General features: G+C 46.2%; 1 protein-coding gene across 1 annotated transcript; it reads right to left on the bottom strand.

Annotated features, from left to right (window-relative positions):
- Positions 1-225: 225 nt before the first annotated feature.
- SMOX (spermine oxidase) lies at positions 226-26,424 on the bottom strand. The gene is made up of 7 exons (XM_010082393.1): positions 26,392-26,424; positions 24,045-24,279; positions 19,429-19,655; positions 11,640-11,813; positions 8,539-9,238; positions 1,814-1,974; positions 226-570 (listed from the first exon to the last, which is right to left on the bottom strand). Exons 2-7 carry the CDS (start codon positions 24,250-24,252, stop codon positions 433-435), a joined length of 1,608 nt encoding a protein of 535 aa, XP_010080695.1. The 5' UTR covers positions 24,253-24,279; positions 26,392-26,424; the 3' UTR covers positions 226-432.
- Between the last annotated feature and the right edge of the window lie 967 nt (positions 26,425-27,391).

Below are 27,391 nucleotides of genomic sequence, written 5' to 3'. Positions count from 1 at the left end.
CGCTAATCTGGACAACACAAGTGACTGTGCCACTATTTTTTTATGATGTTGAATAAAATAATTGCAAGTTACTGAGTGAAGTGTCCAGGAAGTACCAAAGCATCCAGTCTTTTTATTACAACATTTATTTTAGTATAGAAGGCACTTACAATACAGAAAGAAAAAAAAAATATGATAGGCACCAAAAGTGAAGTTAGAATTAAAATGACAAAGAAACAGGTTACCAGACAAAAGGAGCACCCTTCCCTGTTAACAATACAGCACACGGAAATGAAACTACCAGTGACTAACTTTTTAAACAGTTAGAGTTTTTTTTTTTTTTAATAGAAAAAGATAAAGGCTCTTCTACTGTGAACTGAAATTTTAAAAGAACCCCTCCACAAACTTGCACAAGGATTTGGGGGCTGGTGGCATTGGCAAACACAGGGTCTTTTAGCTCCGGCACTGCAGGAGATCCTGGTACATCTCGATGAGGCGAGCGGCCTCTCGCTGCCCAGAAAGCACAGCACCGTGGGTAGTGGAATAATACTTCCTGTGAGTGGCCTCCCCTGAAAACATCACCTGCATCGGCTGGGGAGGAAAAGAAAAGCAGAAAAGCTCAGCAGCACTTACTGGAAAGCAGACGCGAGGCTAAACGGAGACAAAACTTTCTGTGCCCTCCCACGTCCCCAGGAGCTGACACCAATGTTTTGAGAGTGCGGGTTCTCGAAATCCCCGTGTGGTGCACTGCGGGGACAGGCATGGCACCCGGCTGCCGAGGTTGAGCTCGTCCTCGTTGCTCTGCCAGCACGGAGCTGTTTGCAGGGCGAGGCACCCTCACAGAGCCAGATGCCAGCGCCAACAACCTCAATTATACTTTAGCCTTTTAGGCATTAAGCTTTTTTTTTTCTTTTCAGTTTCAGAAGGAAAAAGAGTGATGTCTCAAAACCCTCAGGGTAAGACAGTGTCTCATCTCTTACATCAATAGTCGGGTGCTTGCTAAAATTGCTGCCAACTCAGCTCTGAGGCAGGAATGTCAGGTACCCCTATTCCCCTGCAACTACCGAGAAAGATGCCTAAAGCTCCTGGTATTTTTTTTTTCATAGATTTCTGTGCTAAACAAAATTACACGGTGGGGTCAGGCCCTGGATGGAGGAGACGGACTGGGCAGGTTCTCGGAGGCTGGGTATTCACCAACCCTTGTCTTTGGATTCGGACACATAACCCTGAACGACGGGGTGAGTTTGGCTTAATACATCAGTGCTCATCAGCTGAGCTGGGTAACGATCTCCATGGGTGCTCTTGTTCTCTCCACGCTCTATTCAGAAAGCCAAGGCAGTGTCTGAGGAGCAAATTCATTGTCCCCTGCCAAAGCACGAGTCCCTCAGCCAAGCCTGGGCCTCCCTCACCCTCTGCTGCCAACACAGAAAGATTTCCTAATGCGCACCTTGGACACGTTCAGGCCTCGCCATTAGCAGGGGTCGTGCGTTTAATTCAGACTACGCTTTAACACAGAATAATGTGCTTTCCTGGTGAATTTCTAACTGGCCAACAAGGTTAATGGTCTTTAAACGCAGAGATCAGAATTCCAAAAGCCACACGGATGCCCAGCTCTTGATAACTTCAGAGAAAGATGCAGGAACCCCTGAGATGTTGGCATTCCAAACATTAGAGGTAAAATCCCACATACATTATTTGTTTTTGTATAAAAAACTGGAAAACACACTACTGGAGGCCCAAGCAGAGACTATCGCTTTCAACCTCCCCCCAGAAACCCCGTTGCCCAGCATCACGTTTGTCTTCTTGGCACAGAACCGATCTGGGCCATACTTACAGCAGTTTTGGAGCTTTCCGCGTAAGGCAGTGGTTTAGCGAGTTTCTCTACGTCAGCCCCACTAGACCCGACTTGGGTGTAAGAGTAGGATCCACGGAAGTTGGGATTGCTGCCCCAGGAGGACCGCAGGATCCGGCGAGGTTTCGGAATGTTTGGATTCCCTGGGTGGAAAGCAGGAGAAGACAAAAAGTAAGACAGTGTCCAAGGGAAAACACGGCAATGCCCGTACAAGGTGTGGGGTGGCATGTATTTGGTCCAAATTATTTAATCCCTTTTTTATTACTGAGTTCTAAGTATCTATCTAACAGAAATAGCATCCCTTTTAATCTCTGCTCCAGTCTTCCATTTCGGGAAAGATAATTAAAATACTTATGTTCCTAAGACACTGAGGAACTTTAGGGAACCCTGGACACAGCCTGGTTGAAAATACAGGCATTTCCTGGTCTCATTTTCCATAAGGAGCCTTGTGGCAATCAAGCATGTGACTGATCTCATCTAATTTTAGGTATTTAATTGGGTGCTTGGTCTAAATTGGATGTTCAGGTAGTCTTGTGAGAGAGGTGTGCCTCCACAGAGGAATGAGATAAGAGATAAGGATGTTAGAAGGCAAATCCTCATGATGCAGAGGTGTAGGAAAACCTGTCAGAAAGTTCTCAAAACCTGTATTACTCAGTCCAACTGCTACCCAATTGCCCCCAAAATAAACCTAAAATCCAACAGACCCATTTTGTTGGATGTACATGGCATGGGAAGAAGGCTTTTGAGGCTGGAAGCACGATTTCTAGACTGCTGTAGGATTTCTACTGCTAAGAGGATGTAGAACCTAGAGGTGAGGGGCACAAGACAGGGCCATCATCAGCCACCGTCCCCATCCCAAAGAGTACAGGATCACATGGGACCCAGAACTGCAGCCAAGGCAGCCCACCAGCTGGTGGCACAAGAGCCTCAGGTAGAACCAAAATAGGGAGGGTCATTTATATAAAAACCACAGAATCATTAAGTTGTTGGAGACCCTCTCGCTAGGCTGGTTTGGGACCACCTCAGTGTCATTGACCAAGATTTTGTTGGCATCCCGTGATCATATCTGGCTTGGCAGGAGAGGAGTTGGGAGACGGGACATGGAGAATTGCAAATGAAGAGAAATTCCCTCTGTCGGAGAGCCAAGAACCAGCCTTGAGGCAACCTAACACATCCAAGCAAGGCTCAGATCCTTGGGCTGAGTCTAAGTCTTCTTCACCAAAAGGGTCATCAAGCACTGGAACGGGCTGCCCAGGGAAGTGGTGGAGTCACCACCCCTGGAGGGATTTAAAAGACGTGTAGATGCGGTGCTTGGGGACATGGGTTAGTGGTGGACTTAGCAGTGTGAGGTTAATGGTTGGACTTGATGATCTTAATGGTCTTTTCCAACCTAAACAACTCTGTGCTCTGTCAGCACAAGAAGCAAGAGTACTGAGACATGTTTGCGTCTTGCACAGTTCCTGTGCCTGCTTCAGACCCTGACTCTGTAACACTCCAGTGTGCTTAGCCTGCTATGAAGACGATCCAAATTCCCCCACGTTCTTCATCACGGCTCAGAGAGGGAGACTTCCAACTGTAAAGACGAGGTAGGCACTACATTATTTAGTTCTACTAAACAATGATTTAGTTGTGCCTTCAATTCCTTAAAATCGGGAGCAGGTTCAGCTACCGCTTTTACAAGTATTGTCTGTCAACCAGAACTACGAAATCCAAGGCTGAAAGAGAGCAAAGGCACCCGGACGGCTTGCCAGAGTACGCTGTGAACACTTTCTAACCACTAACCCCCAGATCAAAATATGGCACAGACTAGTAAATAAATATACCCTACAAACAAAACACATCCTACCAGTGAATGTTGTTTCAGGAGTAACAACTTAGCATAACAAAGTCTCTAAAATAGGCTCCTCCAAGAATCTTCAAAGCAGTGGGATGGAAGTGAAAAGCCCAAGGGGGTCTGAGAACAGGGAGCTCTCAGATGTGTCAAGGAAATAAGTTACCACGTTTTATTTTTTAAGAGCTGTGGGAAAGCCCAGGAGAACACACCATGAGAGCTGTTAGACAACACAACACCAAACAGGGCCAACGCACTCATCCATCACATTGCGTTACACAAAAACAAACAGAAAACGTATTTTCAAATAAAAGGAGGCTCAGCAGTGGGCTCGTGATGCCTTTTCTGTAGCTGGTGAGTGTTCTCGTGTCCCACTGTCAAGGCACCCAGAAGATTTTCCATACAGGAGTCAACAAGGAAGATGTTGATAAACAGATTATTAAACATTAGGAACACACAGCGCTACAAGCAATGAGATGAGGGCTTGTCAGCCTGTAGATAAGGCCACAGATGTGCTACAAGAATTAAATCTGTTAATGAATTGCTGTAGAAACCCAGCAATATTTAATAGAGCAACCGTTCAGAGTGGTAAAAGCAACAGCTTTGTCTCTCTCTGGTGTTTCCCGTGGATGACCCTGTCCCGTGTACACAAGCAGGCAATCAGCAGCCTTCCCACCAGGGAACTATTCTTCACGGAGCAACTCCATCACAAGGGAAACTGCAGCACAGCAACAGGAAGCATGTGGCATTGGGCAGATGGCAGAGCTTCATGCGGAGATGTCTGAGCCAGCTGCCAGCGTGAAGCAGGGCGGAGGAGCCGTGGTACGTTCAAACGCAGCTGCACAGCTCCCAGAACTGCAGCCAGGCTCCTTCCAGAGGAGCCACGGAGATGGGCCAAGGCTGGAGCAGCTCCCGTGCGAGGACAGGCTGAGAGAGTTGGGGGTGTGCAGCCTGGAGAAGAGAAGGCTCCGGGGAGACCTTCCAGCACCTCCCAGTGCTGAAAGGGGGCTACAGGAGAGATGGGGGGGCTCTGGATCAGGGGGTGCAGGGACAGGACGAGGGGAACGGTTTGAAGCTGAGAGAGGGGAGATGGAGCTGAGATATTGGGAAGAAATGTTTTCCTGTGCGGGGGGTGAGGCAGTGGCCCAGGTTGCCCAGAGAAGCTGTGGATGCCCCATCCCTGGAGGGGTTCAAGGCCAGGCTGGATGAGGCTCTGGGCAACCTGGGCTGGTGGGAGGTGTCCCTGCCCATGGCAGGGGGTGTAACTGGATGATTTTGAAGGTCCCTTCCAACACAAACCATCCTGTGATTCCATGGTTCCCCAACACCACACCGTGTGGTGCAGCCGTACCAGCTCTCCTGAGCTCCTCTAAGGTTCCTCAACACATCAGACCGCATGAGCACGATGCAAGTGTCCACCGTGCAACTACTCTGCCCCTGAGCTTCTCCATTTCTGCACCAACGCAAGGAGCTGTTTCTAAGAGAAAGCTCAGGAAAGCTTCATTTCTGCTGCACACAGAGAGGAGGAATTTGGTTGAAGGTCACACGGGAACACGTAGCACAAGCTCTGAGCCTGAACTGTGTTGTTTGCAAGACAGAAACCATTAAAGACTGGCAGGGCCACACTCATTCAAGGAACATATTTAATTGGACTTTCTCAATCTGCTTTTAAATAGAAGGGTAAACATGTGCCTTTGCCTACACATGAAAGTAACAATTAATTCAGATGTGGAAACTTCTGTTTCCACTGTCCAAAGAGAGAGAAAATGGCTAAAAAAGGACTGCAGCCTTCACTAAATACGAGGGCATGTATCTTTGTGCCAGATTCCCACTTGTGTAGCTATGGAAGATAACTCCATGTGTCTCAAACAATCCCATCGTTATTCCGCTACAGGGAGGTGTGGCCACGTGGATTTATTGGTTATGGCACTGATTATGAGACACAGGATCATCCTAAAATCAACTCGAGGATCTAGAGTAAGACATCCAAATTTTGTTGCCTAGTATGTAAGATCCCATCAAGGCCGACAGAGATCTGGGGTGCTACCCACACACCAACAAAGCAAGCAGAGCAAGGCTTCTAACTGTTCGAAGGCATCCCCTTTAATCAGATTTCGAGGAGATTGCTTTTCAGCCATCCAGTTGTGAAACACAGTAATTTCCAATGGTTCTTAGGTTAGAACAATCCTCAGAGCTTCTCATAGCAAAGCCAGATAATCCACAACACTAACCTGCACGTGAAATTTCAGGTCACAGAGGCAGATCATCTCCTCTCAAATTTCCCGTATGAAATAACAGCGAGTCTAAATGGATTTAACACTGGACAGGTCCAACACCCTCTGAAGGCCTCCACAAGGAATGGACTGGGAAAACACAGCTGAAGATGGAACCCACCTGGCTGATGCATTAATTCTTTAATAGAATAAGAAATAAGAACACGGAGGATTTTATATCCAGAACACGAAAGTTACAAAAGGCAAAGGGAACATTCAAAGGCCCATACTACCTACTTTCACTCCTGCATATAAGGCTCTCTCTAGAGTCAGCAGAAAAAAGTTGCTTCAGAAGATGTCACAGAGCACCAGGTGAGGTGTGGAAGATCTTACCTGCCTTATGGAAGAGTCTGTCTTTCCACTGAGCTTAGGAAGACGAGTTTCCCAACTCAGCTCACTCCCATGAAGCTGGGTGGTGGGAAAGGCTTTAAAAGCCGGGTTAGGCAGCGCTAACTGGACCAGAGGAGACCAGGCATTTTCAGAAATGACTACAGTTAGATCACAGACAAAAGGTTTCCTGATGAAACAGGTTAGTGAAGACCACGGTAGGTGCACGGAGAGCTGTGCACGCTTCTGTCATTTCAGTCTGCCTGGCACCTGGGGCAGATCAGCCTTGACATATTGCTTCTCCTGGGAAGTCACTAGGGAAAATGTGAGCAAGGAGAATGGGATAAACCTTAGCAAGGCCACCCTGGAAGATCTGTGAAAAGGCTTCCTACAAACTAACAAGTTTTTTGGGCGGAAAGCAGAAGAGGTCATGTTGCGTAACGGGTACTCCAAGGACAGGTTTTCTTCTCACAGTTTCGAGCAGCTGAGAGGTGACCTCTCAGCTGAAGCACAAAATGTTCATTGCAGGGCAAGGCCCTGGTAAATTCAGTCGGAAATTCTCCAGGGTTAGATAACCCAGGATTAGCAGAAGGCTGAGCTGGAGCTCGCACTGCTGCAGAGTCTGATGGACAGTGACCAGGTGCGGTATCAGCTGGAACAGCAACTGCAGCACGTACCCATGACCCCGTGCCAACGTACTTCCATCCTGGGAGGAAGAGAGGAACATCCAACACATGCGAACAACAACAACAACAACAGTGAAGGAGGCCAAGAAGGAAGAGGGAGAGTATACTCCCAGCTGCCAAACTAAGAAAGACCTGAAGAGCCAAAGTCCTGCTGATTAATTGAGGTGTTTTAGAAAAAAGGGCTCTTAGGCAAGAAGAGCTGCAACAAACAGGGTTGTCTATACACTCTGGAATAATTTGGCCTTAAAGAGAAGAGCCTCCTGCCACCGCTGCGTAGGGCAGCAGTTGGCCTGCTGGGGTCAGGAGGAAAGAAGGTGTGTACGTACTGACGTGGCAGGGATACTCCAGGACCCTTTCTCTAGATCTCTGTGTTGCTGGTAGCAAACGGTCTGTAAGCACAGGGGAAAGCTAGACGTGTGAAGGCAAATTTCTTCCGTTATTGGAGGTCCACAGACACGAGGGAAGGCTGGAAACCCACTGGGTGTTGAGATTTGGCTAACACAAGCCAACAGCGAGATACAAACAGCTTAACAGACCCACCTCTAGAACAGCATAAAATAAAATCATTCTGTGATTCTATGATACATCTATTCTTGGAGGATGCTCCTCTTATAATTGTTTATAATTACGTATAAATCCAACATCCTTATTTCAAGACTGCCAAGGAGTCAATCCCTGTTTCTTTCAGCGTTACTTTAGGCTTGCACTTGTACAGTGCCTTCCATCAGAGGATGTCAAAGACACAAAAAGCCCTTTCCTTAGGAAGGTATGCAAGCTCTAGAGAAGTGATTGAAGACGAAATAAGGCTCAGCTTGTTCCTGTATTTACTTCTTTTAGTGATTTCATCTTCGAATTTCTCAGCATCATACAAAAAATATCTGTCTTGCTCCAACTGCTGCATTTAATTTAGGGAAGTGGTGGAGTCACCATCCCTGGAGATGTTCAAGAAACGTGTAGATGTGGTGCTTGGGGACATGGGTTAGTGGGTTAGGTGGTGTTGGGTTGACGGCTGGACTTGATGATCCTTGAGGTCTTTTCCAACCTTAATGATTCTGTGATTCTAATGTAATGTGTGCTCAGTACCTATGAAATCTGTGAAGTCCAGGAAGGTTTAGGTGAAGCACCCAGAAAACAGAAATTCTCAAGATCAATGGATACGGGGAAATTCAGAGAGATTTCCACATGTTGAACAGAAGTCAGGGATGTGATTTAACCACCACATCTCAGCTGATCTAAACAGGTTCAACTCCGCTGGCTCTAAAAGAGCTATAATGCTTTCCGCAGCGCCAAGTCCAACACTCCCAGCTGCTAAAGAGTTATGTGTGATTAAATAAAGCAGAGGATGTGGAATCCTCAAGTGCTTCCATGCACCACTTCCTGAGCTGGTTATCAGCCCCTCTGCACAAATACCTTTCAGGCACACCCAAGCAGGAGGTGCTGGAAGCACGGGCACAGCCCATTCAAGGGGACATAAAATGCCAAAGAACTAAAAATTGCTTTAGTGCATTTCTGTCCTGGCAGTTATTCCACACCCCAGCCCCACTCTCCCGCTCTCCACCACTCACCAAAAGGAACCAGAGCATGGCTGACCTGTAAATTTACGTAGCATTTCGGTACAAGTTTCTGCCACCGTTTCATCATCGCACCTCTCCATAATCAAAGCCTCTTCTCCACAGATCCAGCCACTCAGGACATGGCCGTACCTCTCGGGTGGGTAGAGTACGTCAAAGCTGCAGATCTTCTTGTACCACAGCTCCTCGGGATAAGTCAAGCTCTCACTCTCTGCCTCATCTTCCCAGACAAACTGGATGCTGTTGCATTCAGAGCTCCAGAAAGGCTCTTCAAACTCCAGGAAAATCTTGTCAGTCGTATTGATTCCTAGTTTCTCGATGGCCATCACCTTCTCCTCGGGCAAGCGGGGATGAAACAGGCTCTCGTGGCGTTTCTTCAAGACTCCCAGGGACACAGTCACAATGACATGGTCAGCTGGGATGAACTCACAGTCCTCGCACTCTACGAAGACATCGGAGCCCTTGTCCTCCTCTGGGAGGTCACTGTTGTGGTCAGCCACCCTCTCAATCTCCTTGCTGACCGACTGGTTCCAGTGGATGCACTTGACCGGCTTGCGGAGCTGAATGACATGCTCAGGAATGGAGCGGGCCAAAATCTCCACGATTTTAATGAAACCGCAAGGAATGATGTGGTGAGCCCCAGGGATTTCGGTCCATTCCCCAAATTCACTGAGTGAGACTTCATCCATGCTGTGGGAGCTGCTCTCACAACTCTCTACCTATGGAAAAGCAACACAAAAACAATATTGCCACAGCACAACGTCACAACGGCACAGAGGAGCTGCACAAGCTGTGAAACTTGAATTCCACTCACAAACCACATTATTTTGCTAGTAAAGAAGCGTTTGGCCACAGAATCTGACAAAAATCAATCCTTAGCCTTCCTTCCAACCAGAGAAACCATTTTGTCTTGGTAAAAAGCTGTATCAGCTTTGGTTGCATCAGCCATAGTTGCATCAGCCAGAGTTCAGAAATGATGTCTCTGTTTCTGCACAATTCTTGGTTACTATTCTGACTCTTTTCTACCATTTAAAACCCACTATGCTGGCCAGGGACTGGCTGCTTGGGGCTTCTACAGCAGAAGCTGGAGCTATGTTAATCAGATGCTTTTTTCCAAAGTTCATAAATGTTCCCATGAGGAGCCATGAAAAACTCCTGGCAGCCATTTCTGCTGTCTGCAGCTTTCAACATGCTGTCAAACAGTCAGCAAGCGGCAAGCTAACGATCTGCAGGAGCTGAGAGGACCCAAGACAGAAGGAACTGAAGGAGACAGAAAAGAGAAATGCCAAGATGTGAGACACTCACATTTGATTCCCATCATCAAAGCTTTAGATTTGAGACTTGTTGGTTAATGTTTGCGGGAGTATCAGGCATAGCCACAGCTTGCAACAATCCCTGGAACAAAGGCAGGATGTTTGGCCTGTCTTGTGATAAGTTTCTAATGATAAAACTGATGCATGGGACACGGTGATCTTAAAATCTTCAAATCACTGGAGTCACAATGATTTGCAGACTGTAATTCTTTAAGCATTTTAGACAAAATTACAATTCCATGCCTCACCCTTTGGCTAATTTTCCAGGCTTTTCCACACTTTAATGATCACGTTTGGAAGCCTGGCAAGCCCAGACCCTTTCTCTGCAGAGCATCCTGGTGCAGGACAGGAACCTCTGTTCCGGCCTAAGATGTCACACAAACAGGTCACAGTTGTATGAAGCAGTTCACAGGCTGTACTAAGTAGCCACCAGCAGCGAGGTCTTGAAGAAGACCTGTCCTCTGAGTCTGCCGTGGTTCCATCCCATCTGATGGCTGAGTGCTCTCCAGCACCCACCCAGGGTCAGTTCTGCTGGCCCACAACACAAATCCCACATCCCGGGTCACGCAACAGGGTGCTCATCCTGCCTGGATGCTCCAGGAGGACACTCCGCATTATGAAAATAATAAACAGTGATGTCTATTTGATTCTTTCAGCCACGAAGGAAAAATGTCAGGGAGAAAAACAGGCAACTACCAAGACTATACTTTGCCTGAGACACTGCTTAATCCCCACTTGCTCAGGAGCCACTCTGATCTGATGGTCTTAAGTATCAGAAGCTTTTCTGTTCTCAGGTATTTACACATGAGAAGGGATTTGCAAGAGTTGCAGTCTCTGGCTGTGGTAACCTGTAGCAGCCACAGAAGTAACCACCAGAAAAACCAGAGGTATGTCAGATGACTGACATGGTCTGCACAGGTGATGTTACGTGGATAACACAGTAAGTAACTAGTCTTCACACGGCAGCTGTGGAGGCACCCTGTGACACAAGCTCCTGGGTTAGGACACTGAGAAATCAGAACAGCACCCAGGATGCCTTGGTTCAAATCTCAGCTTTATCACAGACCTCCTGTAAGACTCTTTAGGTTTTTATTTCTCTTTGTTTCAGCTTCCCACCTGAATACCACATACTTACCCACATCACAGAGTGCTGCTTGGCTCCCCTGCCTCATTTCCTAAGTCTTTAAGCCATTATAATTGAAATAGGAATGACTGTTACACTACTTGTGGAGTGCTTGATGCAGCATTAAGTCCTCATCCCACAGAGATCTCCTTTAGGCCAAGGCATCAAGGAGATAAAAAGAACCAGGGAAACTGTGAGGAAAGATGATTAGGACATGGATTTATACAATCTACCTTTGATTTTATTGCTTTACCTTCAAAAGGCTTTCTAGGGCTTTCTTCATCAAATTACTACTATCAAAGTTACATTTCTTCTAGTCTCTGAGATACAGACAGAGGCAGAAGGGGGTGAAAAGACACTCCGGCAGAATCCTGGGGTCCCAGGTGTAAGGCACAAGACACGGCATTACTAAAAGTAGCTGAAAATAGAATAGCCTCAGGTGGTAAGAAAAGGTTAAATCACACCAGGAAATTTAACAGGCCCTAGGAAAACCACTTGTAATTAGAAAGCTGAAAGTTTAAGGTCAGAAAAGTAAAAAAGGATAGAGGCATTATTTCTTGCAGCCCATTGTCTCAGACCACAGAAGGGAATTCCCCAGTGATGGGCAAGGCTTAACCAGGTCTCTGAGGTTCAAAATTGGACTACCCTTAGTTAAAACAAACAAACAATGACGTGCACACACACCTTAAGGTACTGCTGGATCATGGCTAATTTCAGCCTCTTGACAGCCTCTGTGTCATCCGGATCGGCCTTGACGCGTTTGCGCACTACATCCCGTGTAAAGACGCCCACACTGTTCTGGCTCTCAGCGTTGACTGGTTTACCTCGTTGGAAGAACTCCTGAGTCAGGTTATAGACCTGCCAGAGACAAGACAAAAAGACAGACAACGTGAATCACACACGGCAGAATCCAAGCCCCAAGCAGGACGCTTTTTCCTCCATCCAACCCAGCACGTTCACATCACCTAAGAGATCAGCTTTGGCAGTTTATTGTGCTCTTCGCTCCAACGCCAGGTCAAGTTGCACCCACAGCTGTGCTGGTTAGAAGGCAGGAAGCAACACTTCCCTCCAGGCAAAGATAACCCACCTTACTCACCTGCAACACCCTGGTTACTATTAAGTCATTGAGTTACCATGAAGTTATTTTTTAATTAGGGTATGTCAGTTCTATCACCTGCAGAAGACCCAGTGAGGAAGTCCTGCCATTTCCAGTAGCTAAAGTCTGTTGTTCAACAGATCTTTGACTGCTTTAACCTGGAACCAGCCCTTCCACCCTTTCCATTATTTTAATTATTTAGCAATAAAGCCCAGGAATCCACCAGGGTGGGGGAGTTCAGTTTCATATTTAGTTTTCTGTTGTCCCCTCAAAAATACAAAGCAACCAACACAGGCTTAGCAAAGGAATTTTGTATGCACACACATTTTAATCATCAAGCATGGGACAGGTATAGATCCATGGAAAACAATGACATCCCTCGTAGCCCCCCACCAGGAGCCAGTCTGAGAAAGACCAACAAGAAAAATCTTCTTCTAACAAATCATTCTTCTTTGAAGGAGATCTTCCTGACATTTTTTTAACCCTAGTTTTCCACTGTACAAGCTACTTAAAGGCAAGAAAACAACCATCCACCTTGGCCATCTGCTTGTGGCCGTCTGGAGTAAGCAGTACTCCTGTCTGTAGGACTGCCAGAAGAGCCTGCAGGTGAATGATGACCCTTCATTTCCATGGAAAAACCTCCAAGGAATCTTTTAACACAGGAAAGCTTTTAAAAGATGCCTCCCAGAAGTGCACCTCATCCCATTAATGACTTGTTTGTCCAGAATGAGTCACCTTCTCATTTATACCATGCCACAGGGGTGCACAGTGCAAGTAGAGAGGCAAGAACCCTGCTTGGTGAGTTTTTCCTGCCAAAGACGGTTTGATTACAACTTACGGTCCTTCTTTGGAGACAGATTATTCGGACATAGTGAGGAGTTCAACTCAAAAGTAAAGGTCTGGTAGGAAGCTGGCAGAACTGTGTCAGCCTCTCTTTAAAAGGCTCCTATAGCTCCTCATTCTCTGCTGATGTGGCCAATGGTTCAGTTTTTTCCCATCCTGATGCTCCCCAGAAGCTTGATGTGCTCTGCGGTTTTAGGAGTAAAGTGAATTTGAGAAGGCAAAATAGAGGATGAGGAAGGGGAGGCAGCAAGGGAAAATGCACGGCAGTGGCAGAGTGCAGAAAGAGAGTAGATAAGGACAATCAAGGAATAAGGAGGAAACTGAAGAAAAAAATAAAGAATGAAAAAAAGGGGAAAATAAACTACAGAGAAGTAACCATACGAAAAATGAGTGGAACTGCTGAATACAAAAGAGAACTGTAAACACCAATTGGGACACAGCCTTTCCAAGGAGATTTCCAGACAAGAGAGCTGGAGACCAATGTCCTACACGGCATGAAGGCTTCCAGGAAAGGAAAGGAAATAGTATCTTCTCTGTTCCTCAATGCCGAAGGCTCTTTGGAAGTTTCAGCATCCCACAGTTCTCAGGTCCCCTGATTTCTGAGGCCCAAACCACTGCAAGTCCAAGCTGCATAGACCTTGCGTCAGCATAATGCAGCTCAGCTTTCATAAGCCGATTGCACCCGATAAGCAGATAACACGTTCACGAGACAAGCAAAGCTGTGTTAAAACCCAGCGACCATTTGGCCAAAAGGATAAGTGAGCCATGGGTATGTTTTTATTAACCATTCTTATTAACCAGAAAAAAGAGCAGAAATGCACAGTTCTCCGTACTGTAAACATCAAGTCTTTCCTCTATATGTTGTCCCACTGATGAGATAGCAGGTAAATGTAACCACCACCAGGATTTATTACTTTTTCTCAGAATCCTTGTTATCTCTTTGCTTTTCTTTTGTTGGGGGTGCTGAAACATTTGATGAAGAGCAGAAGGCAAAGCTGTTGTAGGCAAGAAGCAAGTCCTACATTAAGAGATACACCATCATAACAGAATTAAAAAGGCTCAAAACGTATTCTTGAATGTACATAGGCAGCAAACAAATCCCATATAAGAAACTACGGAAATGGTTCATCAGAGTCCCATTTAAAGTAAGTTTCTAATGAAGTAGGAGCAGAATTGTACTGTCTGGAGTTTGAGTTAGGCTTTCCTTCCCCAGGTAGGAAGCTGTCCATAATAACAGAAAGCATCATCACACCTATGGGACCACCTCTGAACTCACAGGGAATGGGCTTCTGTGAGATTGGAAAACACATCCTCCTTCAATCATTTCATCATGATGTGATGGCAGAAGGATTCCTGAGAGAGTTCAAGTGGGCTTTATTTCCAAGAGCCTGCTGAAAGGCAGCATCAAGAGCCACCTGAAAGATTCTACAAAATATCCACGCGTCCAAACTGAGAGCACTGCGCCCACCAGCAAGGAGAGCTACACCATACACAGTCCAGACTCCTCTCCCTTCTCTGTTCTCACAGACCTGATGCGAGCAGGAAATAAAAATAAGGACAAACTGCATCTTCTCCCAGCTCCGACCACTGGCAAACTCGCATCCCAGCACAATGACCTATCTAATCACTGCTCTGGGTTTGGGCAGAACAGCTGTCCCTCAAAGACAGATCCATCAGCAGAAGCAAAAGACACAGAACATCTCAAGCGACTACCAGATTTCCACCCCTAATTCTGAGGGTTTATATATGATCTTGTCAGGAAATGGGGCTGAAGGTCAGAAATTAAAAGGAGTTATTGAATGGCCATAACCCTAAAATGGCTCCACTTCAGCTTAGATCTTCTGTCTGCTTTCTGCCCAGCTTTGGGCATCCCATAACCGGGGTCTCTGCAGAGAACGTGGGTTCCACCAGGGATGTCCTCTCTGTCACCTACAGGTTTCCACGTACGTGCTCCTCCACCACAGGAAGAGGCAAGGCTCTTAGGAAGAACAAATCTAAATAAAGAAGTTTCTCAGCACTGAAGGAGGTCAGGAAAGCACATCCCAATCCTTGCTCCTTCCTGTCAGTGCCGGTGACGATCCGTAGCATTGTCTTTTTTCTTACTTGGCTTAAAAACTGCAGTGACTTAATCCCCGGTCAGTAAAAAACCCACGGCGGAGATAGGTCCGTGCTGTTACCAGGCCAGACATCTGCCAGCGCAATAGAGGGGCAGGGAGGGAACGGTGACTCTGGGTGGCCCTTTGGTCCTGCTTTCTCGGATAACACAAGGCACTGGAGTTTTTAATTGGGGATGGCACGAAGCCCAGCACAGGGTGGGGGTGAGAAGGGTGGAAAACTTTGTCATTCTTTGGCTGCATCCCTCCCCCAGAAGCTGTGCAGCACACAGGAGAAAGCTGACAGATAACAAGGCCATTAATTAGCTGATTGTTCAAGGGAGGGTTCCTGTGAAGCAGGTCTTTAGGGACCACATCCTAGCTGAAAAGCTTAAGTAAAAACAGGCACTTTTTCTAAATCAAGCTGGCTGGTGGGCTGTGAAATTCTTGGGCAGAGCAAAGCAGTGTGATTTTTCACCTGCATTTAACTTGTCAAGCTCACCACCACCCTCCCACCCTTCCCAAATACCTGGGAGGTGCCCTTAAATACCTCTTTGGAGAGAGAAATGAGGATTTAGCAGGGACAGAAGAACAACTGTGAGAGGAGTTGTCCCTCTTCACATTTTCCCAGCAGTGATACACACACACAGAGACTGAAGCTGCAGACGCTTACCCTCTGTCCCTTTTCTTTGAGGGTCATGCAGATATGGTATAAGCAGGCAGAAGAGAAAATCCACCCCCAGCCCTGGGATTCCAATTATCCTAGCAGGAGCAGAAAGGAAGGTGGGAAAATCACGAATACATGGCACGGACATCACACCCTGGGAAACCTTCCAGCGCTGGTGCCCCCTTCCTTTGAGAGGCTGACCAAATGGACCGGCGATGACCCTGAGCAGTGCCAGCCCCACACAGTACGAGGTCTAAGAAGGACAGTCTCAAAACAACAGTGGCTGGAGAGCTGTCCTGTCAACAGCAGGCTCCATGCCCTTTCTCATGGTGCACCGCTCGGTGATGCGTGGTTGGAAACCCAGGTAGCCACAGGACTGGAGACCTTCCTCGCAGGCATTGCTTGGTTTGCCAGCGCTCTCACGGAGGAGGATTCAGGTCACCTCGGTCACAAGCTTGTGCAACATCTTGACTGACTTCAAAGCAGCACAACAGCCTCTTTCCACTACAGAAATGAAGAGCTGAGCAGCCTCACTGCTGGCTTTCTCGTAACCAAATAAAGGCTTCTGTGAGGCATCCCTACAGCTATTAAAAATTTAGGCTGCTGCAAACTAAAAGCAGCAAAATTTGTATTGAAGTAGAAGAAGCCATCCAAAAAAGATTGGATAAGTGCCTGGAAAAGGCGTAAGGACTTTCCAAGTGAACTAGCAAGGCAAAGCTCTGGAGGTACGGCGGTGCCTTACCTTTCACACCAGGAAAATTCAGCACACGGAGGAGAGGTTTCACCTCGCTAGGCTCCAGCTTCAGTGACTCCACGTGACCCAAGGGAAACACTCGAGGGAGACCCTCTGCACTTTGCATTCACTCGAATTTGGTGTCCCGATGGCAAGATAACTGGGGTTAGAGAGATACAGATGGAGAAGCAGAGCTGAAGGCATATGCTCGAGCCCCAGCACATGGCAGCAGCTGCAGGGAACGAAGGGCAGCGTGCGAGTGCGTGGGAAGCGAGCCGGCTGTGCAGGGGAGGGCAGGCAGCTGAAACGGGGACAAATTTAGCCCTGTTCATTCAGGACTACATTTTCCACAGTTAATGCCAGTGCTACGGCCCTGATTAGGCTTTGCATCATGTGGTTGGTTTGTTGTTGGGTTTGTTTTTTTTTTTCTTTTCAAGTCAGGACAGCGTGTGTCACAGCCTTTGCTATCTCAGCCTCTTCTAAAGGAGATGAGATGATGTGATGGTGGGATTGCTAACAGCAACCCCTCTCAGATGGGTCTGGGAGCTCCTACAAGGCAGAAGAGGAGCCCGACCTCAGGATTTGGTGATCTGTAAGATGGCTTTTTATCCTGGACAACTTCAAGATGTTTTAACAAAACCTCTCAAAAAAACTTGCCTCCTCAAAAAAACAGAGATGCAGATTCCTGCTGTTCTTCCCCAGCACCCACTTCATCACCAGTCAAAGAAAGAGAGCATTGGCCAGCCAGGATGAAAAAAAAAGAAAAAAAAACAAAACACAGATGGAATGGACTCTAGGGGAAATAAAAAAAAAAAAAAAAAAAAAGGTGGGGGGGAGTGGGGGACTCACAACACAAACCAGAAATGCACCAGGCTGACTCAGCATGCATAAACAGAAACATTCTCTGCACTTCATGCCAGAGGAAAAGGTCCTCAGATCCACACGCCTCCTGCACGTGCTCCTGACTGCCCACCCACCGGGACATTTGTATTTCATACAGTCTTTTTTAACCGGAGATTTTCAGGAGATCACGTAGCTCACCTTAATTCCCACTTTTCCTACGCAGCGCAGGGCAGAACCCACGGTCAGCTGTCTTAAATCACTAAAGATTGTCCAATGTGACACCTCAAAGAGGTTGGAACAAGGAGCCCAATAAAACTGTGAGCTGCCCCCACAAGAAATTCCAGCACACTTTGAAGGAAGGCAGAGAAAGCGCCTCCCCAGCATCAGCAATTAAGAGGTTGGCCGATGTCCTCCTCTTGGCTTAAGCTGTTCCTTCCATATTTTTTAATCGCAGAGAGTAGCTGTAGACATTTTACAATCCATAAATGTGAAAGCCTTCTCTGTCTCCTAGCGATAAAGATACCCTGTGGCAACGATAAGCTAATTACGTGTTGCGTAAAGACGATTAACTTTTAATGTGTTGTTCTCTCATGTCACCAGCTTCCCCCTTTTTCTCTTGCTTTAAAAGGAAGGGTAGATTTACCAAATTAATGATTTCTAAAACACTGGCACCTTGTTATAGCCTTTATCTTATCGGCTCTATCTCCAAGCTAAGCAGCTCTCATCTTTGTATTCTCTTCTCATTTCAGAGTCTGCCTGCCTCAGCCACCCTCCCTTTGCGGGAGATTTTCCTGTCAGCTTTGAGACAGGCTGATCACCCAGCTCTGCGTGCAGTTTGGTGCTGTGCCATTTACATAAATAATGCTGCTCACTGCAGGATTTTCACTTACTCCCCCCCTTTTTTCTAGCCTTAGTTGCTGTTAATCTTGCTCCACACACATCTTACCTGTCTTTTTTCCTGGCTGGCTCTGGTTCTGTCTTCAATCCAGTAACATGAAAAAGTTGTTCAGATGAATTATCTCCACCTGCATTTGTCCAAGAAGAATTCCCTCCCTGCCACAGGTTGCTAAATTCCTTCCATAAGCAGGTTTCTTTGAAATTCCTACCACCCCTCTCTAAAACTGAAATGATTTAGTGCCATCCCATCACAGACAATGACAAAAGTCTCTTCAAACAAACAAACAAAAAAAAATTCATTCTTGATAATTCTTTACAAGCTCCAGTGACTATTCTCTTGGTGGCTTTCTAAATACTCATGGATATATCTTTAAACACAAAGTATGCAAGAGTAACCTGACTCCAGTGTGTGTTCATCCAAGCGTCAAATACTGGTGAAATCCACTGTCAGATGAAAATGTGAAGGTTTTAGTCATGGCTACAGCCTGATGAAAATAATAATGTTTTGCTCCATTTTATATAACCCACTGAGAGGTCCCATTACCTGGAGGAGTAGACATTCTGCACTGACCCCCCCTAAACATACTTCATAAGTGACATTAAAAAAATGTGGGGAGTAATTATAATTAATTCTAGCAATCCTCCCTCTTTCACTTCTAAGGCCAAATCTTCCTACTGAAAGCAGATAAAACTGATACCAACCTTTCATACGTGTTCAACACAAAAATCTGTGAGAAACCCCAAGACAGCACTCAACATTGAGCAATAGAAGCTAAAATAACCTTAGATTGAAGTGTACACTGGTGTGAATCTGCCAGAAAAGATGTTCATTTCCTTCTGATGCAAGAAAACTTGCAATTCCTACGCTACTGCGCTGACTTTGGCATCCCACACAGCACACTACGGTATTTATAAAGCTTATAAAGTGTCACAGAGCTGCAATATTTAGCTGGTTGTTGCTAAGTTTCGAGTTCTACTTTGTTTAGTAATTTGATCCCTTCTTTACCCTTTTAATTATGTAGCATCTTTCTAGAACATATGACTGGACCTCCTCAGCAATAGTTGCTGGAAGTGATTAAATTGATGACAAATGTGGAAAGATTGTTCTTCCTAACAACAGTGAGTTAATCACCAGGGACAAATGGGGTACAGTTAAGCAGATGAGAGCACACTAAGTGTTGATTTTTTGCAAACAAATTAAAGATATTTCCGGTTTTCTACCTTTGTCCGGTCCAGAACTGTCAAGGGGGTCTCACTGTTTCAGGAAAATCTACAACCTGACAAAGCAGCTGAATACCAACCTCGTTGTATAAATCACTGAATTCTTCAACCACATCTTTCGGGATCCTTTGCCCGTTGTTGGTAAGATGATAAGCCACCCCATTCTTGGAGTAAAGACTGATCCGTCCAACGCTTCTCTCACCATCAGTAGTCTCTTCGAGTAAACCATTGTCTTCTGCTAGATGATAGACTGGGTTTCCATGTGAACCATGAATCCACGTAGCTCCCAGTTCAAAAGTGGCGTGCCCTGCAGGAGAGTAAACCAAGCAGACTGGTTACTGAAGCCCATTTTTCTGAAAGGGTGTCACATTCAACCCTGAATAAAATGTACATGTGTCAAAGCAGAACAATCGCCTAAGGACACCACGTGTTTGAACGTGACTTAAGCGAGCTTCCTCTGTTAGACAAGCACAATGCCAGCGTTCTTCAAACCAGTCCTTCAGCACACAGGTTTAGATAGGGCCAGAAGAATGGGATGTTTCCAGTAAAGACACATTGCAGTGACACACCTCTGATACTCAAGGCAAAATTCAGCATCTTCTAGGTTCCCAGTTCTTATCATGGTTGTTCCTAGCTGCTCCATCCTTGCAGCTTGGCTTTTCTAAACCACCTTCTCTAAACCTGCACTTAAGAACACGATCAGAGAGCAGAGGATGTGCTGCTCGTGCTGCAGCACAAGCCATGTAGTAAGAACAGGGTGTGGGAGGGAAAAGAGCTGTAAAAATCCACGCTGTACTACAGCAAAAAGGACATATAAGGATACTTACACCAGTATTATAGTTGGAGGGAAAGAATTGAGTACCTAAAAATTTCAAATATCCACTGTATTCAAGAGGAGGGCATGGATACCCAGACACAGAAAGAAAAGCATCTACAGCAGGGAGACGGAGGAAAATTTGGATTGCCCTGGGACAGCAACATTGGCCTGCATACTGAACCTTGCCCTGTGCTTAAAAATGTGTGTTATTTACAAATACACCTCAGCTTAACTGCAATCTAAAAATGCATTTCCATTCTCCAAATGAGCAAACGGGTTATATTTTATTATTTATGCCTTTGAAAATTTAAATCAGGTTCTTTAAAAAGATGCACTGTTGGATTAAACACCGAATGCATTTAGTCTTCATCACCTCTGCCTGCAAAACACAGAGAGTTTGGTCAGCCCCACTCTCTCCCTTCCTTAGAACTAACGGAGTTTGCACCAGGTCTCAGACCCCCCCTAAGTCTGCACTGCCACAACTCTGCTGATAGCAAAGGGAGACGCTCAGCAGCTGAAAGGAGGTGCTAAAAATAACCTTGGGTCATGTCCTCCTCCCACATTTTTACAGATTCTCCCAAGTCCAAAGCTAACTGTTTCAAAACAGTTCGAAGCTGCGTTCTCCCAGCATCCCAGCCAACGCCACGCTGTGCAGCTCGCTCTGCGGAGGTAAGCGGATGCTTGATTAAGTGGGTTGGTTAATAGGATCCTGCTTGATGAGGAAAGGATGGTGCAGTCACCAGTCATCACATACTGCTTAACATGCAAATATATGCTCAGACAAAAAGACGCCGCAGCACTGTGCTGTAACTCAGTCGGGCTGAACAGGTGAAAGTTCCAAGAAACGCTGCTCTCCAGCTGAGACGCTGCTTTCGAGGGAAGCTCCGCGTTTTTCAAGCAGTCACCTCGTCATTAAGAAGCATGTTGATTGCCCTTCAAAATAGGCATTACAGGACTCAAGAGCGCAAGAATTCTACGTGTACCTAAAACAAAGCATGTGCTTGAGTGTGTGCAGCACCAAGTCACAAACGCGTAAATATTTAAGGTGCTGCAAACCCCAACACAGTCCCAGAGCACCCAGCCTAGCGGAAATGACTGCGGTACGCTGGCAGCCAAAGGGACAAAGCTCATAAATATTCCATGTGGCAGTCACCTTGTTAATGCAATCCTCCTGCGAGTCATCACATGCCAGCTCAGCAGCAGTAATACTGCCTGCTGCTTTATGTCAGGAGCTCGCTCTCTGCTGCACTAACAACCCTCCTGTATATTGCTCTTATTTATGGGGCACCTGATCTTTGAAAGAAAAAAAAAAAAATAATGCCAGCAGGTCCGGCTGTATTGGTGCTCAGTAACAACTGTGATGTGTTCCAAGTCCTCCTGTTTTCAGTAGCTGCGTGGAATATAATCAAATACCAACAAATTAAAAATAGTCATTCTTGCCTGTAATATTTAGAAACTCACTATTGTCACTCCCAAGCAGATGAGCCAGTAAATTATATGACAAATTATTTAAAAGTGTAAAACTAAATAACATCTTTTTAAACAGAGAGAGCTAATTTGCTTCCAGGGTCTTAAAAGATTTTAGTTTCAGTTCTAATCTACTTGGAACGAACCATCCAATACATCAAAAACAGAAAAAAAATCTGCTTCTGAATACACACGGGAACTTTCACATTTCCCTTTGCAGCCCCGACTATTTCTTGGACATCCTGTCATATCTGCAGTGGGTACGGATGTCACAGATCGTGTACAAGAAACACACTTCAAATCCACAAACACACAAACCCTCTGCTTCATCTGTGCTCGAGATGAGGAACCAAACCTCTGAAAACCCAAATTAGTCCCCTGTGCTCAGCAGCAACACACTCTATGCAGCTGAGGGAAAATACCGTCCCCTGCGAGCCACAGTGGGGCTCAGTGGGAGTGGGAGTTTTGGGATACAGCCCTGAGAGGGCACCACTGTAGCTCTGGTGAAGATTCAAATTCGATTTTTAGTCAAGTGAACAGACAGAGAAGCACCCAGAGAAGTTGAACATTGAAACGACATTCAGACAAGCTGATCAAAGCGGTCGTATGTTGAAGACCTGGAAGAACCACTTCTGTCACGGTTTTTTGTAAGCTTCAGCCAGTTCTGAGAAATGAGCAGGTCTTGCACGCCCCAGGTGCAACGTTGCTGCTTCAGGCAGTACAGAAGAAAGCACAGCCCAGGATCCTGCCGCCCTTTTGCTCTCATACCAGGGAGGCTCTGAGTATGTGCCGCTTCTGAAGATTTCACCACCCCACAGAGCTCCGAACTTGCCTGGCTAAAGGGCATGTGAATCTGCAAAGTGCACAAGGGGCCAGAACGTGAGCCCGCCTTGGGAGAGAACTGCAAAATACATCAAAGTACTATCAAAGTACGTACCCGCAGAGTGTAACTCTGATACTACGCAGAAGATGAGAAAAGATGGGCAGTTTGTAGCTTTAAGAAAGGTACTAAAAGATCAAAACTTTGGATTCCAGTCCTCTGCTCTCCAAATAAGTTACTTCTACAAACTGCAAGACCTCCACCAGACTGAAAATCCTGCTCTTATCTCATGTTAGTTAAGAAGCGTTAACGAATAGGGTGATTCCCAGCAAAGGCAAAGATAGGAGTAACCAGCAGCAGAGGTGTCCAAAGGTGACAGAATTGGTCTCAATACTAGTACAACAAAACTATTTCACAGGTGCGCTGACAAAATGATATACTGCTCCCTGAGGATTTCAGGTCTTTAACACTTCCCTCCTCTCACAGATGAGATCCAGGATATTTTGAATCCAATGTACTGTGAGTAGAGGACGCACTTCCCATTCTAACCCCCGTGCCAAGTCTCCGCAGAATGTAAAGTGCCCCATTCAAACCCTGGAGATTAGATTTGTCCGATTGCCTTTTCATTCATTTCCCTTCTGTAAGATCATAGGACACCGCTGTTTATTTACTGTGGTGAGTTTATCACGTAAAATATAGTGAGCCACGTAAGCACCTGAGAAATAAGAAGAAAGGAGGGCAGCAAGAGGCCAAAATTAATAAATAGTGGGATCAGAAAGAGAACTAGTTAAATGAAATCACGAAGGCAATTCAGTAAAAGCAAAGAGCTTTTTGCCTCCTGCAGAGAAGAGACAGGCAATGCCCTTCTGGATACCCGGGAAAGGTTCGTTGACTACTGTGCTGCAAAGGGCAACGTTCGTTCCCATCGTTCTACATGTAGAGGTTTTACAAGCCCTTCCAATTGACACGGGATTAAAATATCCAGTGTCTGCACCCCTGTTACACACTGAGAAAGGAAGCCACAGAGGTAGGAAAGCTGCAAATCAGGATGAAAGGATACATTGAAGAGGTTTTTCCAGCAGCCTGATTCACAGTGGGTAGTGGCCCACGCAGTAAATTAGCTCTAGGGAAATGAATGGGGCTATTTTTGAAACAGAATAGCTCGGAGCTTGCCCCTTCGCAAGTGATGTAAATCACTGCGAAACAGCCCTTCACTACCCAGGAGATTTACTGACTGCTCCTAGTCAAGAGTTAAGCTTGAAAACGTTGGTGGAAACGGTCTCAATACAGTTTTCTAATCACAGAATGCTTCTCACAGAGCTCTTCCTGTACGAATCACCAAGGTCTTTACGTGGTTCTGGAGCAGCCCTCCCTCAGAAAAGATGCACGAGACAGCTCGGATTTACCCACCCACCCTGAAAGGAGCCCAAGCATTTATGTTCCTGACAACATCACAACTCAAATAACCTTTCGTGTGCACACCTTGACTGCAAAAGCACATTTCCAAGGGAAAATGAAGCTAAGGACAACACAAAGCCTTGCTAGCAGAATAAAGCAAGCCCAACGCGTGACTCCCCAAACGCTGCTCTTACCGAGTTTCACGCTTTGCACGCGGCCTCCGATTCGGTCGGTCGCCTCAAGGATAGTTACATCCGTGAAACCGCTTTCCAAGAGCGCTTTCGCTGCTGACAGGCCTGCAAGCCCAGCACCGATAACTACTATTCGAGGCTGTCGTTTTCTCCGTAGGCCACTACTAAGAGGATCATCCGTGCTGTCTGCAGATATTTCACAACTTTGCATGCCGTCCAAGCTCTCTTTCTAAGGAACCTATGGAAAAAGCAAACAAGCGTGTTCAGGGATCTCAGCTCAAACTTATCCTCTGCAGTTAAAAATCCTAAGGAAGTCTATATAAGAAAAAAAAAAAAAAAAGTCCAGTAGGAAAGAAAGAAAACTTGTAATCTAGACCCAGCCTTCAAAATGGGATGCACAGTAAGGATAACTGAGGTCAAACTGGGATGCAACAACTTTTTGGCCTGAAGCACCAGTACTGGAAACTCCAAAAATCTCCACTCTCTTGTACCATTTAGACTATTTATGAAGAATTCAAAGGATTTTCAAACTCCCATCTCTTTATATAATCTCCAAAAGTGGCAATTTTGTGGTAAAGACTTTAAAAAGAGAAAGAAAAAGGAAACCACACACCCAGTGCCGACAAGTTCCACAACACAGCGATGAAGCTTCACTTTGCCTCTGTGGCAACCACAAAGCATAAGCTTCAGATCATGTTAACTATGGGATGAGGTAAAGAGGATTTAGCTCAAAGCGTGGAGATCAGATATCAAACCAACCATTACAGAAATGGTACAGATGGAAAAGCGTTTCAACCGATGAAAGCCAACAAGGGCCAGTTCAAAAATTCCCAGCCACGTGATGCAGCCCCTGGAGCCAACGCTGTCCTGCCACATCAGGACCAGCCTCGGTCTTTGACAAAGAGAATTTCAAACTCCTACAAGTCCCGACGAGTCCAGTTCTAGCTCCATCTCCACCAGGCAGTATCCTACTTCTCTTTGCAAACCCCTAGGAGCCAACTTTTTAATTGTGCGTACCCTCACTTCTCAGGTCCCATCATCCTATTTTAGTAAATGACCGAGGTTAAACCTTAACCAGGGATCACCAGTGCTGGATGTCAATGTCCAGTTATCTGGTTCTGGGTAGGTTCACACCTCGAGAACACGAAGGAACAGGGTTCAGAGACCCACACTCCACCAGGCCCAAGAAGACACCAGTCCTGGCTTGCAAAGGATAAACACACAGCCCAGGATTCATCATGCTGTGGAAGGCGGCAAAACCATGGGGCTAGATCGAGAGGCTCTCATAGCACAGGAGTGTATATACAATCACAGAGGCTGTTCATATGTTTTAAAAGGCTTTCAAGGACTTCACTTAACAGCTTAAAAGTAATAGTTCCCAATAAAGTAGAACTTACAGCTCGCTGAACGCTCTTGCTCAATGCTGACCTGTTTTCTGACTGGAGGAATAAGAAAACTCAGAAAGCCCCAGAACCAGTTTGACACAAAAAAAAGGAGACATAATAACCACTAGCCTAAACCACAGCCCCAGAAATAGGAAAAAAGAAGAACCACCTGGAGATGAGAAGTAAGAAAACCCCATATCCCAATACCACCATTGGCCCAAAAGGCGCGTGAAAGATGCATGCAGGGCGCATGAGGGGTGGGCGCGTAGGCTGTAAGGGTGTCACTGCCCAAGGATTTCCTTCTTCAGGGTCCCCCTCCAGAGGCACCCAGCTCGGGTTGTCTAAATTTATGCACCACAGATTGTTTTTATTTTGAGAGCCTTCATTAGGTATTGAGACAGGGAGCCTGGGGATGTAATTTCTTTAACAATCAGCCCTTGAATCAGCTGGTGCCCAAAGATTTGGATGAAGCGCCCATGATTCGTAGCCTTACCGCCCTCCCTACCCAACGCTTACTGAACGCAGAGAAATCCAAGGAGCTAGTGTGCTGCCTCTACCTGTTGCCAAGCTGCTGGATACACATTCTGAGTTCTTCCCCAACTCACCCAACAGTTGGCCAGGGTCAAAGACTCTTGTTTGTCTCCCACATCACCAGAAGACTCAAACGTTTGCACTTAAGATACCGCTGGACTATTGCGGTATGCAACCATGTGTACTAATGAAGTACAAAGAAATAGGGGTTTCATTTGGAGAGTCCCTTTTTCTGTGGGTTTTAAAGCATTTCTATATGCTGACTAAGCATCTCCTGCTGCCTGTAGCAGAGGTGACACCAGACTGCAGTCAGGAGTGACTTAGGCAGTGGTATAAGAAGTCAAGTGGTCCTACTGGAGCTCTTGACAACTATCTTGAAAATGTTTAGTTCCAACTGGAACAGCTTCAGCTCAATGCGGCCTATCTGGGCTCACCTGCAAGAGAGATCAGCACAGTGCCTGCAACAAACTGCCAACACGCCTTGTTCCAACTGCCGCCGAACAACGGAACATTGAGCCAGCTCTGGCTGCAGCCATGCTGAAAACTTCTACCTGCGATTACATCGATCACCTGTTTTCATCTCCTGACCGACAGATCTCAGCTGGCAGATGTTTGTCACAGGGAGCCAGACACTGGTGTCTGGAGAGTTATTTTCAAGCTGAAGTCAAACATTGCCCAGAGAAGCTGTGGATGCCCCATCCCTGGAGGGGTTCAAGGCCAGGCTGGATGAGGCTTTGGGCAACCTGGGCTGGTGGGAGGTGTCCCTGCCCATGGCAGGGGGTGGGACTCGATGGTCTTTAGGGTCCCTTCCAACCCAAATCATTTTATGATTCTATGTCAAGCATCTGATGTTTACTAGTGCATGGCAAAAGAGTCACCAATGTTGGTCATTTGACAAGGAAAAAAAGCTGTGAGCAGCCAAAACCAGGCATTAGGCTTCCTTCTGAGCAAGCTGGATTCAAAAGCAGTATGACAGTTTGAAAAAGTAGCAGTGGACAATTTCTTCCCTGTTCCACAAAAAACAGTAAAGATCTGGAGCAGGCACAGGGGTGGAGGATGCAAAGCTCCTTCCCTACTGGTGAGATGGGTCAAGTTTCCAGTTGCAGACACCTTAGGACTTGTCTCTACTTGGCTTTGATACTGATTCATTCTTCCTGTGGACTTTCCTCAACTGGGACGGGAGTGTTTTGTTCTTTTATTATCTTAATCCACTCTGGAAGTGGATTTTCAGAATGGATGAAGATAAACAGGAACGTGGCACTCCAGGTACGGAAGGCCGCCCTTGGGAGTTGTCAGGAGCTGCTCCATGATGTGCAGGTTAAATCCTCACCAGCCAGAGGCTGATCTGAAAGACGAGACAACTCCTCAACAGACTGACACAAACACACACCACAGACAGAGATGAGAGTCAACATTCTAGTTAAAACTCAGGGG

This window comes from Pterocles gutturalis, unplaced genomic scaffold (assembly GCF_000699245.1).
Source record: "Pterocles gutturalis isolate BGI_N339 unplaced genomic scaffold, ASM69924v1 scaffold15996, whole genome shotgun sequence".
Lineage (NCBI taxonomy): Eukaryota > Metazoa > Chordata > Aves > Pterocliformes > Pteroclidae > Pterocles > Pterocles gutturalis.
Note: the sequence above shows the minus strand (reverse complement) of the source record. Positions and strands in the feature narration are given on the sequence as shown.

Coding starts and splice junctions, on each gene's coding strand:
- SMOX (XM_010082393.1), bottom strand. CDS start 24,252: ATGCAAAGTTGTGAAATATCTGCAGACAGCACGGATGATCCTCTTAGT. Junction 11,814..19,428: donor TCAGTGATTTATACAACGAG/GTTGGTATTCAG, acceptor TGTCTCTGGCAG/GTCTATAACCTGACTCAGGA. Junction 9,239..11,639: donor TGATCCAGCAGTACCTTAAG/GTGTGTGTGCAC, acceptor GCTTTTCCATAG/GTAGAGAGTTGTGAGAGCAG.